Raw genomic sequence first — 18739 nt, forward strand, 5'->3', positions numbered from 1 at the left:
TCCTTTCAAAGCTGTTCACTTTACACTTACTTTTAAGTGCTAAGGCTACGTCCACACTAGACCAGATAATTTTGAGAGCGCCAGTTTCGCATAAAAACGATAGGCGTCCACACCAAGCATTTTTGAAAATACTTCCGTCCACATTAAAATGGGTACTTGGGTGAATCTCCTCCTAATGGGCATGCGCAGGACACATCTGCAGAAAATAAGCGACGTGTTTGGTGTCGAATCTCGCTGTGAAAGTCCGCATTTGTGCAGTTATAGACTAGAAAAACTTAAAAGGAAACTGCCAAACGATGGGCAGCTGTTGGCTCTCACGCAGGAGAACTTAAAATTAAAAAAACAAATACTGGAGTGTATGGAGACAACCGACAGGAGTTCACGGACAGTATGACCCTGCTGACGACGAACATTGAAAAACTGACTAACTCTGTTGCATTAATTAAGCACCTTGTTAAATGTATAAATCATGTCTGCATCAGTGTTATATTGTATTTCCATACAATGTTACATTAGGCTGTTACACATCTATTGTCAGAGAAGTACTTGCATAAATAGGTAAACCACCTTCATACAAGCAAGGACAGAAAACAGGGCAAAGTGAGTATACTTATTTATTCAGTAAGTTATGGGTCAAAGTATTTGGTAGTACATTTCTAACTCTTCTGGCTTTAGTTTCTTTGCCGTCTGTTCTGAAATTGTTAGATTGTGTGGGGGTTGCGTTCAAGAGAACAATGAAATGCTGCCATCTGTTCCTGCACGACATGACAATTAAAAAAAATATCCGGTTACCCCGTCCACATTACTCTGCCCAATTCAGTGTTTTCAAATTTATACACACTGGAGGGTGTTTTAGAAAAGCTCTGTTTTGGGGGGAGGAAAACACCATTTCAGTGTGGATGGAGGGTCAAACTGAAGAGAAAAAGCTTCGGTTACAGATTTATCTGGTCTAGTGCGGACATAGCCTAAGTCTTGGCCCTTCCACACTACCATCCTGATAACTTTTTGACCCAAACTTTCCCCTTCTTCAAGATCCTTGACCATGTTTTTCTAGCTATGCATTAATTACTTCAGAGATTCCTTATTTGAATACTTTAATTTTAATATTTTAAAAATACTTAAATTCATAAATAATGTCCTCTAGTGTCATCGCAAACTCCATAGTTTATTGACTGTTACTAACATAATTTATTATGCTGTTTATTGTCAAGTTTATGTCTTAGAATTGGACTTTGGCTGCTCTGAGACCATTCCATGTGAAGATACCAGTATTCTTCCAAAGACCACAGTCCCTTTCCTCTGTCTCAATACCAGCTATCCAATCATCACAACCCAAGGAAAACTTCCCTTTGTATGCAAATGATGTTCAAGCTACCTTTCATCCAATCACTCAGTCTAGCTTTATCCTGCTACACAATGACATCATCATATGCCCTCCATGTATTTTCATATCATCAGCCAACTTGGAAAACTTACATTTTGTTTCCTCCTCTAGGTATTTGGTATAAATAGTAAATAATTGATCCACTAACTAACTACCTACCTCCAGCCTGAAAGTGGCCCATTTATTTTCCAAAACTTAGCTAACCTGACGCTGATGCTGCTCGACTTGTTGAGTGTTCCTAGAATTTTCTGTTTTTATCTCTTGACTAAATGCAATTTTTTGTGTGGTATTAATTTGTTAATCTTGTGAAGTTTCCTCCAACTCTATATAGGAAGACAATGATCTTCCATTATAGTTCCAGCCATTTGCTCTGGTTCCCTTCTAATGATTCTACTTCAGGGTCACTCGGTTGAGTTGACTCATCTGTGCCTCAACTTATCAGCTAGTCAATTTATGATATAACCATATAACAATTACAGCATGGAAACAGGCCATCTCGGCCCTTCTAGTCCGTGCTAATGCTTGCACTCACCTAGTCCCAGTGGTTCACACTCAGCCCATAACCTCACCATTCCTTTACTGTCCATATACCTATCCAATTTTACTTTAAATGACAATACCGAACCTGCCTCTACTGGAAGCTCATTCCACACAGCTACCACTCTCTGAGTAAAATTCCCCCTCATGCTACCCTTAAACTTTTGCCCCCTAACTCTCAACTCCTGTCCTCTTGTTTGAATCTCCCCTACTCTCAATGGAAAAAGCCTATCCACGTCAACTCAATCTATTTTAAATACCTCTATCAAGTCCCCCTTCTACCCTCCAAAGATGGCCTTATACTGACTGTTAGTTCCAACCTATTCAAAACTCAGCTGGCTATGTTTTGGTCTAAAAGCATATTAGGAAATCGATGTGAAATTCAGTTTGGTTTTTTAACAGGAGCAAGCATCATGGGTATGCCAGTGTGAAGAAGGAATGGTGCAACGTCTGGAGCAGGATTTTAAAATGACTCTACAGCAGCAGAGCTCCCTGGATGAATGGGCTTCCTGGCTTGACAATGTTGTGAATCAGGTCCTGAAGCCTCACGAGGGCAGCCCTGGATTTCCAAAAGCTGCTCGCCAGTTTCTTCTGAAGTGGTCCTTCTACAGGTCTGTAACTACTGCAGGATGACAACTATTCCCCTTCTAGCTCTTTTTGCCAAGCTGTGGGAAGTAGGGGTCCTCTGAGGTAGGTGAAGAACAGCAGAATGGGCTTGCTTTCAGACAGAAATATGTCATGGTGACTAGGGACAGAGATTAATGGTTGATTATTGCTTCTGAAGTTGGAACTACAAGGATTCTTATTGTTTATTATTTACATTAGGATGTCAATGTATGATGTGAATGGCAGGCAGTACAAGTACCCTAAGAGTGAAAAACGTGTTTGTCATTTCTTTCCTTCATTGGTCAGAGCTCTGATGACACCATAGTTAGTGCACAGTTCCGGTCACACAGCTTTTAAGAAAGATGCTAATAAGCTAGAGATGGCACAGAGAAGATTCACAAAGAGGTTGCAGGGACTGGAGGGGTTGAATTACTAGAAGAGGCTGAGTACTCAGAGAATGTGCACACCAGCTCACTAACATCTTCATGGGCACCTTCAACACATCACTCGTCCAGGCTGCTGTTCCCATATGCTTCAAATGAGCCACCATCATCTCTGTACCAAAGAACTCTACACCCTCAGAACCAAACAACACCAATCGTCATAAATTGCTTTGAATGGCTGGTAATGGCACATATCAAAAACTCATTCCTACCATACTGGACCCTCAGTAATATGCTTACCGACCAAACCACTCTGTGACAGATGCCGTAGCATCTGCAGTGCACCTGGCCCTGACACATCTAGAAGACAAGGATTTGTTTCTGGATTTCAGTTTGGCATTCAACAGTATTGTCCCACAGTCCCTGGTGAGCAAACTCCTACTCCTTGGTCTAAATACACCACTGTGCAACCTGGTGTTGGACTTTCTAACCAACAGATCTCAAATAGTCAGGTTTCCCACCATTCTCAGCACGGGTGCCCCCAGGGCTGTGTGCTGAGCCCATTACTGTACACTCTGCTCACACATGATTGCACTGCCAAACACTCGAGTGATCACATTGTCTAGTTTGCCGATGACACAATGGTTGGGCTCGTCACCAACAACGATGAGGCGGCCTACAAAGAGGTGGCGGAAGAACTAGCAGCCTGGATGCCAAGCAAGTAACCTCTTCTTCTATGTCAACAAGCCAGGGAGATGGTTATCGACTTCAGAAGAGCTCATACCACTCACAACCCTCTTTACATCAACAGAACAGCAGTGGAAACTGCGAGCAGCTATCTTAGGTATTATATTTATCGTGCTTTGATTATTATTATTATGTTTCTTATCTTAGTGTGTTTTTTGTGCTGAGTAACAATTATTTTGTTCTTCTTTATAATTGTGTACTTGAAGTGACATTAAATAATCTTGAATTTTGAATCTTGGATAGTCTTTCCCTGCAGTGAAGAAGGCTGAGGAATGACATTGCAGATGATTGTAGATGAGAGGGCACAGTTTTAAGGTGCTTGGAAGTAGGTACAGAAAAGATGTCAGGGGTAAGTTTTTTCATGGAGGGTGGTGAGTGCATGGAATGGGCTGCCGGTGACTGTAGTGGAGGTGGATACAATACAGTCTTTTAAGAGACTTCTGGATAGGTACGTGGAGCTTTGAAAAATCGAGGCCTAGTAATTCCTAAAGTGAGTACATGTTCGGCACAGCTTTGTGGGCCAAAGGGCCTGTATTGTGCTGTAGGTTTTCTATGTTTCTGTGAAAAGTAGATAAGATGTGGATGGTCACAGTCTTTTTCCCAGAATAGAGAAGTCTAAAATTAGAGGGCTAAGTTTATGGTGAGAATGGAAAGACTTATAGGAGACCGAGAGGAAGATTTTTCACACATTTGGAAATAGCCACCAGAGTAAGTGGTTGATGTGGGTGCAATTTATTAGAATTGGAATTGGTTTACTATTGTCACATGTACTAAGATACAGTGAGAAATTTGTCTTGCATACACATCACTTCATTACACAGTGCCTTAAGGTGGAATAAGGTATTAATGTGGACTAAAGTGTAACAGCTATAGAGAAAGTATAGTGCAGGTGAACAATAAGGTGCAAGATCATAACAAAGTTAGTTGTAAATTCCAGTGTATAAGCTGACTCCCCATTTTCAAGGTTAAAAAAGTGACTTTTTCACGTTACCTTTGTATAAGCCGACCCCTTTTGTAGAGGTTTTTGATTTAACCAGAAAAGATTGCAAGATCTCACATGCCAGTACTTAGCTTTGCCAGATCTGGAACCTGGAAATTTTGTGAATCAGTACCTGCTAAGAAGACAGGCCTATACATTGTAGAGCGTTATAAGCGAATTCTTAATAAATAAATCAGGGAGGGAAATTTTGGATTAGGTTTCCAATGGAAAAGAATCCTCTGAAATGTAACCCCTGTGAAACCATTTAGCACCCATCATAATCTTGTTAAAACTTAACACGGGCTGGTGGGATCAGTACGTGTACTCAGTATTGAGTTTGCGACCACCATGTACAAAAGATTAAAATGAATGCGATATGATGCTAGCTGAAGGTTGTTGATTTAGCTAAAGGAATGAATAATTCTGCAGCTGCTAAGAAGTTTAGTGTAAATGAGAAACAAGTGAGAGAGTGGAGAAAGGCAGAGGACACGCTGAAGGAAATGCCAAAGGTGAAACGTGCAAACCACAGGAAAACATGCCAGTGGCCAGAACTGGAAGAAAAAGTGAATCGCCAGCGATCATCTGGATACATTGCTACCAGAGAAATGATTCGAGTTCAAGCGTCAAAATGGAACAAAAAACACCGTGAGGTCAGCGAAAATTTCAAAGCTACAGGAAGTTGGTGTACCCGATTTATGAGTAGATGTGATCTTGTGTTGAGACAAAAAACAAAGATTGCTCAGAAAATTCCCACAGGGTGTTGTTTACGTTCAAGAACACCGCTGGATGGATGAAGCGGTTTGCTTGAAGTAGGTTAAAGAGGGGTGGCGTTGACGTCCCGAAGGTTTCACTACTTGTCTGGAACGTGTTCAAAGCGCACTTGTCAGGTGAGACAAAAGCAGCATTGAAAGCTGAAAATACTGACATTGCAGTCATCCCCGGTGGTCTGATGTCCGTGCTCTAGCCACTGGATGTGAGTTTAAGCAAACCATTCAAAGAATTCATGTGTCGACAGTGGACCGAATTTGACTCAAAAACAGCCAATAAATATGACCTGTCTTCTGTGTATTCGTTTTTCCAAAGTTGGTACCCTCTGTATAAGCCGACCCCCTAATTTTAGGACCAAAATTTAGGGCCAAATTCTCAGCTTATTCACCAGAATTTACAGTACTAGGGAACTATTTTGTAATTTTATAACAGTATGGCTAAAGCTGAGAAGCCTGCTTTCAGGCTTCTGTACCTTCTGCTTGTTGGATGAGGGAAGAAGAGAAAAGGTCCAGAGACAATGGGGTTTTCAATTAAGCTAGCTGCTTTGTTGATGCAGCAAGAAGTATAGATAATGTGCATAGAGGAAAGGATTGTTCTGATGATGTGCTATCAGAATGTGCATCACGAGCAGAGCAGTTTTCATACCCAAGTCATGATGCATCCAGATAGGATGCTTTCTGTGGTGTATTGATAAAAATTGGTAAGGGTCATTGGGAATATGCCAAATTTTTTTAGCCTCCTGAAGAAGTAGAGACACTGGTTAGTTTTCTTGGCATGAAGTCTGTATAGTTAGACCAGGACAAGTTACTGGTGATGTGATGTTCTCTCCTGGGAACTTGGAGCTCTCAGCTCTCTCAACCTCAGCTCCTCAGATAGGAGTGTATTTAACTGTGCATTTCCTGAAGTCAATGACCAGCTTTTTTGTTTTGCTGACATTGAGAAAAATGTTGCGTCATGACACCGTATTATTAAGCCTTCTATCTCCTTCCTGTCTCTGAATCATTTACTTACGATACAGCACTACGTTGTTCTACAAACTTGTATATGGATTTGGAGCAGAACATTACAACGATTATAGGACAGATTTAGTTTATAGATGACACAATGATTGGTAGTGTGACTGATAGTGAGAATATTTTTTGACTAAGAATGATAATGATCAGTTTGTAAGAGGGACAGAGTGGTATCAGATGGACTTTAGTCCTCAAAAATGTAACTTGATGCATTTTGGGGTCTTATATCCTGCAATCATCATAAGCAGCTGCTTGTTTGGCAGAGGCAGTACAAGTTTTAAAAAGAGCTCAGGACATTTTGGAACTTTTCAGTGGGCTGTAATCATAATGATCAATTAGGCACTTGGCAAAAGCCAAGAAAACAAAATGAGGTGTTAAGTTGAGCAGCCATTTTTAAGAGCGGCCATTGTTGGAGTGGACAGGGTTGGGCAATAACAGATGGCGGCTCTAAGTAAGATTCTATTAAGTTTTCTCTCCTTCTTCATCTACTACAACATGGTGGGGTCCAAATGGGTCTAGGGTATAGATGAATGAGCTTCTGCTCATATGGGAGAATGAGGAAGTAATAGGTAGTCGTACAGGGAGATAGTCACCCCTAAGTTGAGGAATTAGGTATGTGGGTGACTGTCAGGAGAGGGAAAGAGAATAGGCAGCTGGTGCAGAGTACCCCTGTGGACGCTCTCCACAATAGTGAGTGTTCTTCTTTGGATACTGTTGGCGGTGGGATAGGGGAAGATAACGTACTGGGGGGGGGGGGGGGTCACATGGGGTCTTGGTATGGAGTAGACGTGTGTCCTGGGAATAGCAGTTAATTCTATTTTTTAAGCGACTGAAGTGAGCTGTAACGGGCTGAACAAAATGATGAAGCCAGGTAAAGGGAAGAAACAAGAAAAGGGCGCAGGAGAAGAAGATTCTGGCGAGGGCTCCACAAAGCTAGCAGGCCCAGAAGAAGCTAAAGCCAATGCTGCTAAGGCCCCAGTCCCAATTACCATCGAAGAAACCCTTGAGGCGGTAAACAAGCTATACAGTTTGGTAGACAGGAGACATGCAGAGCACAATAAGTCCATCATGAACTTAACAGTGGCTCTAACCGAGGTCAGTAAGCATGTTTCTTTAATGGAGGATGCCGCCGAATCGTATGAGAGAGGAATCGAAGAGTTGGAGAGCCGGCTTGAAAGTCTAATATCCCAAAACACACAGCTACAGGCTAAGGTGGATGACCTTGAAGCTCGGTCGCTGTCAAAACATTCGCATTATCGGGATTCAGGAGAAAGCTGAAAACAATAAGCCGACGAATTTTGTAGCCACATTGCTTCCGAAGTTGCTGGGGGAAGAACATTTCCATCAGCTGATTAAAGTGGACTGTGCCCACTGGTGCCTAGCACCTGCTAAAAATGGTAGGCCGAGAGCTATTATTGCAAAGCTACACCATTACTAGGTTAAAGAGTTGGTGCTATGGTTGTCCAGGGAGAGAGCTCTGCTGCTATTTGACGGGCGCCCGGTGTTAATTTAACCAGATTTAACCTCGGCTACCTTGAGGAAATGTCAAGATTTTCAGCACATTAAGGAGAAATGCAAAGCCAGGAAAATTAGGTGTGGATTCCGGTATCCGACGACGTTCGTGGTTACAGTTAACAATAGCACCAGTACATTCAGCACTGCAGCCATAGCAGAGGAGTTCCTGAGCTGAGAAGTTAACGATTGGCATTCTGACACCGTATAAACCTAAAAATGGATTAACGCTGGGTAACTGGATTCATCGTTGATTGATAGCGGCTTCACCAGGAGACTATTTGTTATGTTCAGTGCATGACGAACTGGAAAATAAGTTCACACTAAGATGTGGGTGACGCCTGATTGTTATTGTTTCTTGTTATATTTCATGGTGTATTTGTGAAGAGGTGTTCCTCCCATGTTTAGTGAGTAATGGGTAGTTATCTTGCTATTCCGGGCCATGTGTTGGCCCGTGGATATAGCTTTGACTCTAGGTTAGGGGTATGGAAGTACTACTCCTGGTGTTTTTTATTTTTTGGAGGTTTTTTTGTGTTTCTCAGGTGTTGTTACAGCCCATCTATTTGTTCGAGTTACAGTTTGTGTTATGCCGCGACCATACAGCATTTTTTTTTGATAAGCAGCAGATATGACATCTAATTCACATATGCACAGCTTTGGCCCAAAATGGTGTAACACTTAATAACCTCATGCAATCGTATAGCATAGTGGATAGTTGGAGGCTTCTTAATCCCACGAAGGAGGATTTTTCATATTTCTCCGCAGTACACAATTCCTATTCTAGGATTGATTATTTTCTGTTAGATTCGAAATTGGTCTCGTCAGTAGTTGGTTGCACTTACCATAAATTACTTGTATTGGGTCATACCCCTGTCTCCCTTATACTCAAATTGAACCACAAAAGAGGTGAATATTGTTGGCGGTTAAATAATACTTTGCTAAAGGATAAGAATTTTTGCTCCTATCTTTCAGATAAGATAGATCTATACTTAAGCACCAGTAATGTGGGCAATGTTGATGATTCCACTCTTTGGGAGGCCATGAAGGCAGTTATTAGGGGTTGCATAATAGCATATGAGACAGCAGAAAAAAGAAGATTCAAGAAAAGGTTAACTGAAATAGATGATCAGTTGGCAAATCTGGAAGCCTCTTATAAAATATACCAGGAAGCAGAATTACTTAATAAGATTACTATCTTACTGTATGAGTATAATTCTATAATGTCCAAGAGTGTTGCAAAATTACTGACACGAGTCAGACAGAGGTATTTTGAGTTTGGTGAAAAACCCCATAAGTTATTAGCCCGACAGTTAAGACAGATGCATGTCTCCAGGGCCATACATCATATAAAGGCGAAAGATGGCTTTTTATTGACGGACCTGGAAAAAATTAGTTCAGTTTCAGTTTATTGTTATTTAGAAACCGAATGATATCACAAAAGCACATGACAAAACAGACTATACCAGAAAATCCACATAACGTTTGGCAATCTCCAAACCAGAGTTCAGAGAGGCTGCTGCATATTAATATCACGCTACCATCTTAGCGTGTTCCCCAGAAAGGACCAAAAGCTAAAGCTACAAGACCTGCACAAAACCACATAGTTACAACATATAGCTACAACAGTGTAAACAATAGCATAACTGATACAAAACAGACCATTGGCACAGTAAAATTAGTCCAAAGATGTTGAAAGACTATAAGTTCGAAAGAAACCACCACAGTTTCCACAAGTCCTCAGGGTCCGGATAGATTTGTCATCCCTCGCCGGCGGCAGAAGGGAATACCCCCGTTATGGACTTCCACGGCGCTGCCAGACTCAGCCTCGCAGACACAGCACACACTGAAAGCGACCTGACTGCAGCGGACTCCGAGTCCGTCGAACCTCTGAGCCGATGAGGTTAAAGTGGGCTGCCCACTTATCCATTCTTGCATGGTGGAAAAAAGGCCCACCCTCTACCTCAGACTCGTGCCCAGCATGGTTACTCATAGAGCGAGTGCTTTGTAAGAAGACTTCCTTACCAGCTCTCCTTAATAGCCCCACTGCAGTTAATAAGTCACATTTTGGTGACAGCTTTGTGTTCAGCAGCACTATAAGAATCTGGAAGCAGATTCAACTACACATTACGACCCCAAAAACTTATATTGACACTCCAATTTATGACAATTATTCCTTTTTGCCTGGCCTGAATGATTCTGTTTTCTCATCCTGGAAACAGAGTGGCATCTGTAGTGTAGGTGACCTATATATTAATGGAAACTTTGCCTTATTTGCGCAGTTACAAGCAGTTTACAATATCCCTGCATCTAGTATTTTTAGATACTTACAAATTTGAGATTATGTTCGGAAATATATGCCTAATTTCAAAGTTTTAGACAAACATGAGTCCCTGAAGGCAATAAATAAATTTGATCCGGTTACTCATAGTGCCATATCCTATTTTTATCAGATCCTACATAATGGAGCTCAGGTGAATACTGCAGGTCTTAAACAGGCATGGGTGGATGAAGTGGGATTAGAACTGACAGAGGAGGTCTGGGATGAGTGTTTAAAGAGTATACATGATTGTTCGGTCAACGTCAGACACAGACTAATACAGTTTAAAACAATACATAGACTCCATTATTCCAAAGAAAAGTTGCACAGCTTCTATCCTGATGTTTCACCAGTTTGTAATAGATGTAAATCTGAGAACAGTAACTTGTCACATTCATTCTGGTCATGTTGTAAGCTTTATGCATACTGGAAAAGTATTTTTCACTGTTTCTCTGAGGCTTTTGGGAAACGGTGGGAACCGGATCCGCACATCGCCATCCTTGGAGCAACAAGCTCCTTATCTTCAGCCAATAAGTATGAAAAAGTGGCTGTATTGTTTGGAATGGTGGCTGCTAAGATGTTAATCCTGTAAATGTGGAAAACGGACTCCGTGCCTACGTATGATCTGTGGTTGAGAGAACTGGCAAACACTACACTTGCAGAGACTGAGACTATGTAACGAGGACAGAGGAGACATCTTTGAAAGGGTATGGGGTCCTGTATTGGACTTTCTTATGGGGTGAGGACTGAGGATTTTTTGGTGCAGTGCACTTTTGCCTTTATATTATTTTCCCTTTTGCTGCTCAACATTTAATTTGATTTTGTTATGGTCATGGCTTTTGTGGATGGGCTGTATTTTTTTTGTTGTTTGTAGAGAAAAAAGAATTAAAAATATTAAAAAAGAGATAACATACTGGGGGAAGCCTCATCTAGGTCTCTGGCACTGAGTGTTGCTCTGTGGCTCAGAAGGGAAGGGGGAGAAAAAGAGTGCCGTAGTGATAGGGGATTCCACAGTTAGAGCAGCAGACGGGAGATTCTGTGGACGTGGAAGAGACACCCAGATGGTACGGTTACTCCCAGGTGTTTAGTTCAGGGATGTCTTGGATCGTGTCCACAGATTTTAAAGGAGAGTGAGTAGGCAGAAGTTATGGTATATATTGGTACCCATAACATCGTAGGAAAAGGGAAGAGGTCCTGAAGAAATAATATAGGGAGTTAGGTAGAAAGCTGAAAAGCAGGACCTCCAAGGTAGTGGTCACTGGATTGCTGCCTGTGCTACACACCTGTGAGGGTAAGATAGGATGATTCGGCAGGTAGATATGTGCTTGAGGAATTGGTGTAGGGGGCAGGTTTCAGATTTCTGGATCCTTGGGATCTCTTCTGGGGAAGTTGTGACCTGAGAGGGAGCAATAATTCTACTGGGTGTTTTTTATAGACCACCCAATAGAAAACAATGGCATCAAGCAGCAGATAGGGAGATAGATTCTGGAAAGATGCAATAACAACAGGATTGTCATGGTGGGAGATTTTAATTTCCCCAACGTTGATTGACATCTTCCTAGAGCAAGGGGTTTAGATGGGGTGGAGTTTGTAAGCTCTGTTCAGGAAGGTTTCCTGACACAATATGTAGATAATGTTACAGGAGAGGCTGTACTTGATCTGGTATTGGGAACTGAACCTGGTCAGGTATCAGGTCTCTTTATGGGAGAGCATTTTGGAGATAGTGATCACTATTCTACCTTCTTTACCATAGCATTGGAGAGGGATAGGAACAGACAAGTTCGGAAAGTGTTTAATTAGAGTAAGGGGAAATACAAAGCTATCAGGCAGGAACTTGGAAGCATAAATTGGGAGGTGTTCTCAGGGAAACGTATGGCAGAAATGTGGCAAATGTTCAGGGGATAGATGTGTGGTGTTCTGCATAGGTATGTTCCCATCTAGTCAAGAAGAAAAGAAAAGCTTACGAAGGTTTCCGGTGACATCATCGTCGAGAATGTCAACATAAGTCACTAGCTCCTCTGGAAAAACGCGTATTAAGCCCAGTTAACCCATCATATATAGTATTATTTGAAAAATATTTGAACTGAAAAGAGGGGCAAGAATGGGGAAAAAGAATGGAAATAAAAAAGTGACACTGCGGAGCCTGCGGCTGAGAGGAATGCAGCGAGCGGCTCTCCTACCCGACGGCGTGCTAGCAAGGTGGACACTGGGCCTCATTCAGGCGAAGCGGTGAATATGATTGAAATTCTGAAAGAGAGAAGGGAGTTCCAGAAAGATATAAAGCAGCAGCTACATGATATTAACTCAGAGCTGGCCAACATCAATCAAAAAATAGCGGTGGCAGAGACTCAAATTGAGAAGGTGGAAGATCACGTTCAAAACGTGGAACGGATACTGAGTACGACGATAAAAATATTAAATCACCAAGAAGGTAAATTGCTTAACCTGAAGGGAAGATCACGGCGGAAAAATATCAGAATATACAACGTTCCCGAAGGAGCGGAGGGCTTGTCTATGACAGAGTTTGTCGGAAAGTTGCTGCAAGACGCGCTGGAGCTTCCCTCGACTATGGAGCTGGAAATCCAGAGTGCATCACGCTAGTCCCGAAACCTATCCGAGATAGAGCAGATAAGCCACGCTCAATAATAATTGAATTCCTTCGGTACAGTACCAAGGCGGAGATTCTACGAAGGGCTTGGGGTAAGAAGAGAGTGTTTTTAGACGATAAATTAATATATTTCGACCAAGATTCAAGATCCCCCCCCCCCCCCGCGATCCTGCAGAAACGTAAAGAGTACTCTGAAGTAAAGCAAATATTAAAACAAGGAAATATTAGATTTCAAACTCTGTACCCTGCTAAACTTCGAATGTTTTATGAAGACGGAACGCAGTTGTACCAGACAGTGGAAGACGCGACTACAGACATGAAGGCCAGAGGGTTGCCCGTCAGCATGATCAAACTGAGGGAAAGCCTGGCAGAGGAATTAACCCGCTCCGCTTGGGAAATAGTGCAAGAATCGAGAAGGCAGGAGACGGGAGGAGGCCGAGAGAAGTAAATCAGAAAGAGATTGGGAGTTGTACAAAGACAGTCCTCACTCCCTCCAGAACAGCCATAAGGTTTGGCTAACTTTAAAAATGTTGAGAAGCTAAATGGAAGCAAAAGTAGACAGTGATATACCTATCTTGAGAAATACTTATTATAATGTGGATCTTATATTACTTAGTTGTTATTCTTCATTTGCTCACTTACTCCTTTTCCCCACCAAAATGAGAATGTATATGTGTGCATATGTATGTGTATATATGTAATATATATATGTGTGTGTGTGTGTGTGTGTATATATGTATATATATATTTTATATATACTCCATGTAGGAGGAGTACACAGGGAAATCTTTTCTGTGTAATGGATCGGTGCAATGGGGCCCTCAACTCACAAGTAGGAGGGGTTATCCCCCACGGCTAGACATTTCCTCTAGCTCAACGCCGGGTCATCTACTAGAGACCTCAGCCTTGGAATCACACGTCCGTTGCCATTTTTGTTATTATTTCCGCTTCTTGGTTCTTTTTTGTTCAGGGAGTAGATCAATTAAGTTTTATTCTGCTAATTTCAATGATACATTGACAGATAAATACAGATGGCTAAGGACAAAGTAAAATTCATTTGTTTTAATGTCAATGGGCTATTAAATCCAATCAAATGTAATAGAATTTTATCCAAATTGAAAAAAAGAACAAGCCCATGTAGTATATTTACAGGAAATTCATTTAAGTGATAATGAGCACAGAAAACTAAAGAGAATGGGCTTCACTAATTTGTTTTTCTCCTCATATAAATTAGGACATAGGAGAGTTGCTATTCTTATCTAAAGTAAGCTAAATTTTGAAAAAGTATTTGAAATGGGAGATAAAGAGGGCTGATATATTCTGGTAAGGGGGAATACAGACGGAAATTCAGTTACTCTATTGAATATATACGCACCCCCAGGAAGTGATACTGGTTTCTTTTAGAAAATTATTGATATTATAGTAGCGGAAACAGGTTTCCTGATATGTGGGGGAGACTTAAATTTACAATTACAACCAAACTTAGACTCTTCCAATAGAAAAACCTATGAAACAAAATCTTTACATAAGAAAGTTAATACACTTTTTGAGGATGTTAGTTTAATTGGTATATGGAGGGACCTTTTCCCTGACAGAAGGGATTACACTCACTATTCTGCTCGCCATTCTGTATTTACAAGAATTGACTATTTCATAACATTTGGAAAAGACAAAGACAAAATAAACACCTATGGAATTGGGACAATAGATTTAAGCGACCATGCACCTGTATATTTATCTGTTTATTTTGACCTACAATCAAAGAATACTATTTGGAAACTAAATTCAAGTCTACTCAATGATTCGTACTTTAAGGAACAAATTAAAAAAGAAATTGGTCTCTACTTAGAATTTAATGATTAAGGAGAGGTTTCACCTCCCATTTTATGGGATACTCTGAAGGCTGTCTTAAGAGGGAAAATTATAGCGATATCTGCATATAAAAAAAAGGAATATAAGTGAAATTATAAAGTAAAAAATAAGTGAAATTCAAGAAGCTTTTGAAGTGTTTTACAAAACTCTATATACCAAAGTTTCGGGGGAAGCATAACCCAAATTGACACCTTGTATTCTCTAGAATTACCCAGTTTAAGTGAAGAACAAAATAGAATGACCACAGCGTCTGCAGTGAACTTTGTGTTTAAAATAGAACGATGACTGCTGACATAACTGAAGAAGAATTAAAAACTGCAATTAGTAGGCTTAAATTAAACAAGTCACCAGGATCAGATGGGTATACAGCAGAGTAGTACAAAGAATTTAAAAATGAGTTAATTCCTGTTTTACTTCCCACACTGAACTGGGCTCTAAAAAAGGCACAAATGCCACCCAGTTGGAAGGAAGCGATAATCTCAGCTATACCGAAAGAAGGCAAGGATAAAATGGAATGAGGGTCATTTAGACCAATATCCGTTCTTAATGTAGATTATAGATTATTTACCTCCATCATGGCCAAATGATTAGAGGAGTTTCTACCCACACTGATACGTAACAATCAGACAGGTTTTATACGACAACGCCTAACACAAGACAACATACGAAGGACACTTCACAGTATGGATCATATACAAAAAAATAAAATCGAAGCAATAGTGATAAGCGTGGGCACTGAAAAGGCATTTGATTCGGTTAATTGAAATTTTCTTTACAGAGTTTTATATAGATTTGGTTTCCAAGACGCAATTATTAAAACTATACAGACGCTATATAATAACCCTACTGCTAGGATTAAAATCAATGGATATTTATCAAATAGTGTTACTCTAGAAAGGGGCACGAGACAGGGTTGTGCATGGTCATCGCTACTGTTCGCATTATATCTAGAGCCATTAGCTTAATGCATCAGACAAAATGAAGATATCAGGGGAATTACTGTTAAAGGGACAAAGCATAAATTGGCTTGTAATGCGGATGACATTTTGATCTATCCAGGGGAACCAACATACACTTTACCTAAATTGATGCAATCCTTTGGTCAATTAGTCAATATGATCAATTATCAGGATACTGGATCAACATAGATAAAACCCAATTACTTTCAGATTACTATAGCCCCCAAGAGAAATTGAAAGTAGATATCCCTGGGCATGGCACACAGTGTCTTTCAAATATTTGGGCATCATTATGCCAAAAGATTTGGCAAAATTATCAGAATGTAATTATCAGCCTTTATATAAAAAATTAAGGAAGATATGGCAAGATGGAGCCTGATTCCTTTTTTCAGTCTCATTTCAAGGATTGAGTCTATTCAAATGAATATACTGCCCGAACTGTTATATCTCTTTCAGACCCTACCAACAGAGCTTAATCAAAATCAATTCAATGAATGGAACAAAATGTTATCAAGGTATATTTGGCAGGGTAGAAGGCCTAGAGTTCGTATCAAAACTTTGCAATTAGCAAATGAAAAGAGGGGATGAGGCCTGCCTTCTCTTAGAGATGATTATTTTGCAGCACAGTTGAGAGCTGGGATATGTTGGTGCAACCCATCATATGGAAGAATGGAAGAACATTGAGGAGCAGGTACTTCCCATCCCCATACAAGCAATTTTGGCTGATGACAACCTGCAAAAGTACATAAATACTATTGATAACCCATGGGTGAAATTGACTCTTAAAATATGGAAAACTACTATAAAAGAATATAAACTAGAGGGAGATATTACAATTCTTAAATGGTGTGCATATGACTTGGATTTTACACCAAATAAATTGGATGCTAGATTTAAGGACTGGACAGCTAAAGGAATAACTGTTCTTTGCAACATAATGAAAGAAGGAACACTGTTCAGTTTTGAAATGCTTAAAGAGAAACACTTTTTAGAAAAACAAGATTTTTATTGGTATTTACAGATGTTACAATATGTTAATAAGGCGCTTAAAAATGTAACTAAGGCAAGTACATGCTTGATAGAGCTATTTAGAAAAGCATATAATTCAGATAATGGTAGTAGAATCATTTCAAGCATGTATAAGGGGTTGTCAAATCTTAAAACACATTCAACTTCATACATTAAAACAAAATGGGAGAAGGAAGGAGGGATAATTATATCTGAGGAAGAATGGACAATAATATGGAGGTATCAATGGAAGTGTACCAGTTCACAGAATTGGAGGGAGTTTGGATGGAAAAACTTGATAAGATATTTTATTACACCCTCTCAGAAATCCTATTATGATAGTAACCTCCCTATTTGCTGGAGAAATTGTGGAAATCAAAATGCAAATCATTATCATATTTTTGGGACTGCCCTGTTATCAAAAACTATTGGAGGGTGATACACAATTCCCTACAAGACATCTTTGAATGTGAAATACCCTTAGAAAGTAAGACCATATATTTTGGATATATACCTCAAGAATGGTTGAAAAGAAATAAATATTTAATGAATATACTGTTGGTGGCTGGTAAAAAGACCCTTACTAGGAAATGGTTATCAAAGGAGAGCCCAACTTTAAATGCATGGATGGAAATTACAATGGACATTTACAAAATGGAGAAGATAACAGCATCTGTTAACCATAAGCTGGAACAATTTGATTCATACTGGGAAAAATTATTTAACTACATAATGCCTCATAGGCCTGATTTTATTCTCACAAATCAATGAATATGTTGTAAAAAAAGATCACTCCCTACTTGTACATAGTTTTTTCCTTTTGCTTGTTTTCTCTTTCTGCTCTTTTCTATAGGTGTATACCTCAGATAAATACTTAGTGGAGATTTGTGATATATATGTACAATGTCTGAAATACATCTTATAGAAATGTCTGTTTGATGATGAACTTCAATAAAAAAAATAAATTGCAAAAAAAAAAGAAAAGCTTATGAAGGGTTCAAAAAACTAGGTAATGATAGAGATCCAGAAGATTATAAGGCTAGCAGGAATGTGTTTAAGAATGAAATTAGGAGAGCCAGAAGGTGCCATGAAAAGGCCTTGGCAGACAGGATTAAGGAAACCCCAAGGCATGCTACAAGTATGTGAAGAGCAAGAGGATAAGACGTGAGAGAATAGGACCAATCAAGTATGACAGTAGAAAAGTGTGTATGGAACTGGAAGAGATAGCGGAGGTACTTAATGACTACTTTGCTTCAGCATTCACTATGGAAAAGGACCTTGGCGATTGTAGGGATGACTTACAGCAGACTGAAAAGCTTGAGTATATAGACATTAAGAAAGAGTATGTGCTGGAGGTTTTGGAAAGCATCAAGTTGGATAAGTCACCGGGACTGGGTGAGATATACCCCAGGCTACTGTGGGAGATGAGGGAGGAGATTGTTGAGCCTCTGGCAATGATCTTTGCATCATCAGTGGGGATGGGTAAAGTTCTGGAGGATTGGAGGTTGCAGATGTTGTTCCCTTATTCAAGAAGGGGAGTAGAAATTGCCCAGAAAATTATAGACATTGAGTCTTATTTCAATGGTTGGTAAGTTGATGAAGAAGATCCTGAGAGGCAGGATTTATGAACATTTGGAGAAGCATAATATGATTTGGAATGATCAGCAAGGCTTTGTCAAAGGCAGTTCGTGCCTTACAAGCAACAAACACAAAATGCTGGTGGAACGTTCCACCAGCATTTTGTGTGTGTTGCTTGAATTTCCAGCATCTGCAGATTTTCTCGTGCCTTACAAGCCTGATTCAATTTTTTGAGAATGTGACTAAAGATATTGATGAAGGTAAGAGCAGTAGATGAAGTGTATATGGATTTCACCAAGGCATTTGATAAGGTACCCCATGCAAGGCTTATTGAGAAAGTAAGGAGGCACGGGATCCAAGGGGACCTTACTTTGTGGATCCAGAACTGGCCTGCCCACAGAAGTCAAAGAGTGTTTGTAGACGGGTCATATTCTGCGTAGAGGTCGGTGACCAGTGATGTGCCTCAGG

The 18739-nt window shown here is 40.2% G+C and overlaps 1 protein-coding gene across 10 annotated transcripts in view; it reads left to right on the forward strand.

Moving 5' to 3' along the window:
* The window catches only part of LOC132406298 (DNA-binding protein RFX2-like), a 219634-nt gene that overhangs the window by 180853 nt on the left and 20042 nt on the right, over window positions 1-18739 (forward strand). For all 10 annotated transcript variants that reach the window (XM_059991762.1, XM_059991766.1, XM_059991758.1 and 7 more), the window contains one exon: window positions 2324-2532. In XM_059991762.1, the coding sequence (XP_059847745.1) occupies window positions 2324-2532 (209 nt within the window). The remainder of the gene's footprint in view (window positions 1-2323; window positions 2533-18739) is intronic.

Source organism: Hypanus sabinus, chromosome 16 (assembly GCF_030144855.1).
Source record: "Hypanus sabinus isolate sHypSab1 chromosome 16, sHypSab1.hap1, whole genome shotgun sequence".
NCBI classification, from domain to species: domain Eukaryota; kingdom Metazoa; phylum Chordata; class Chondrichthyes; order Myliobatiformes; family Dasyatidae; genus Hypanus; species Hypanus sabinus.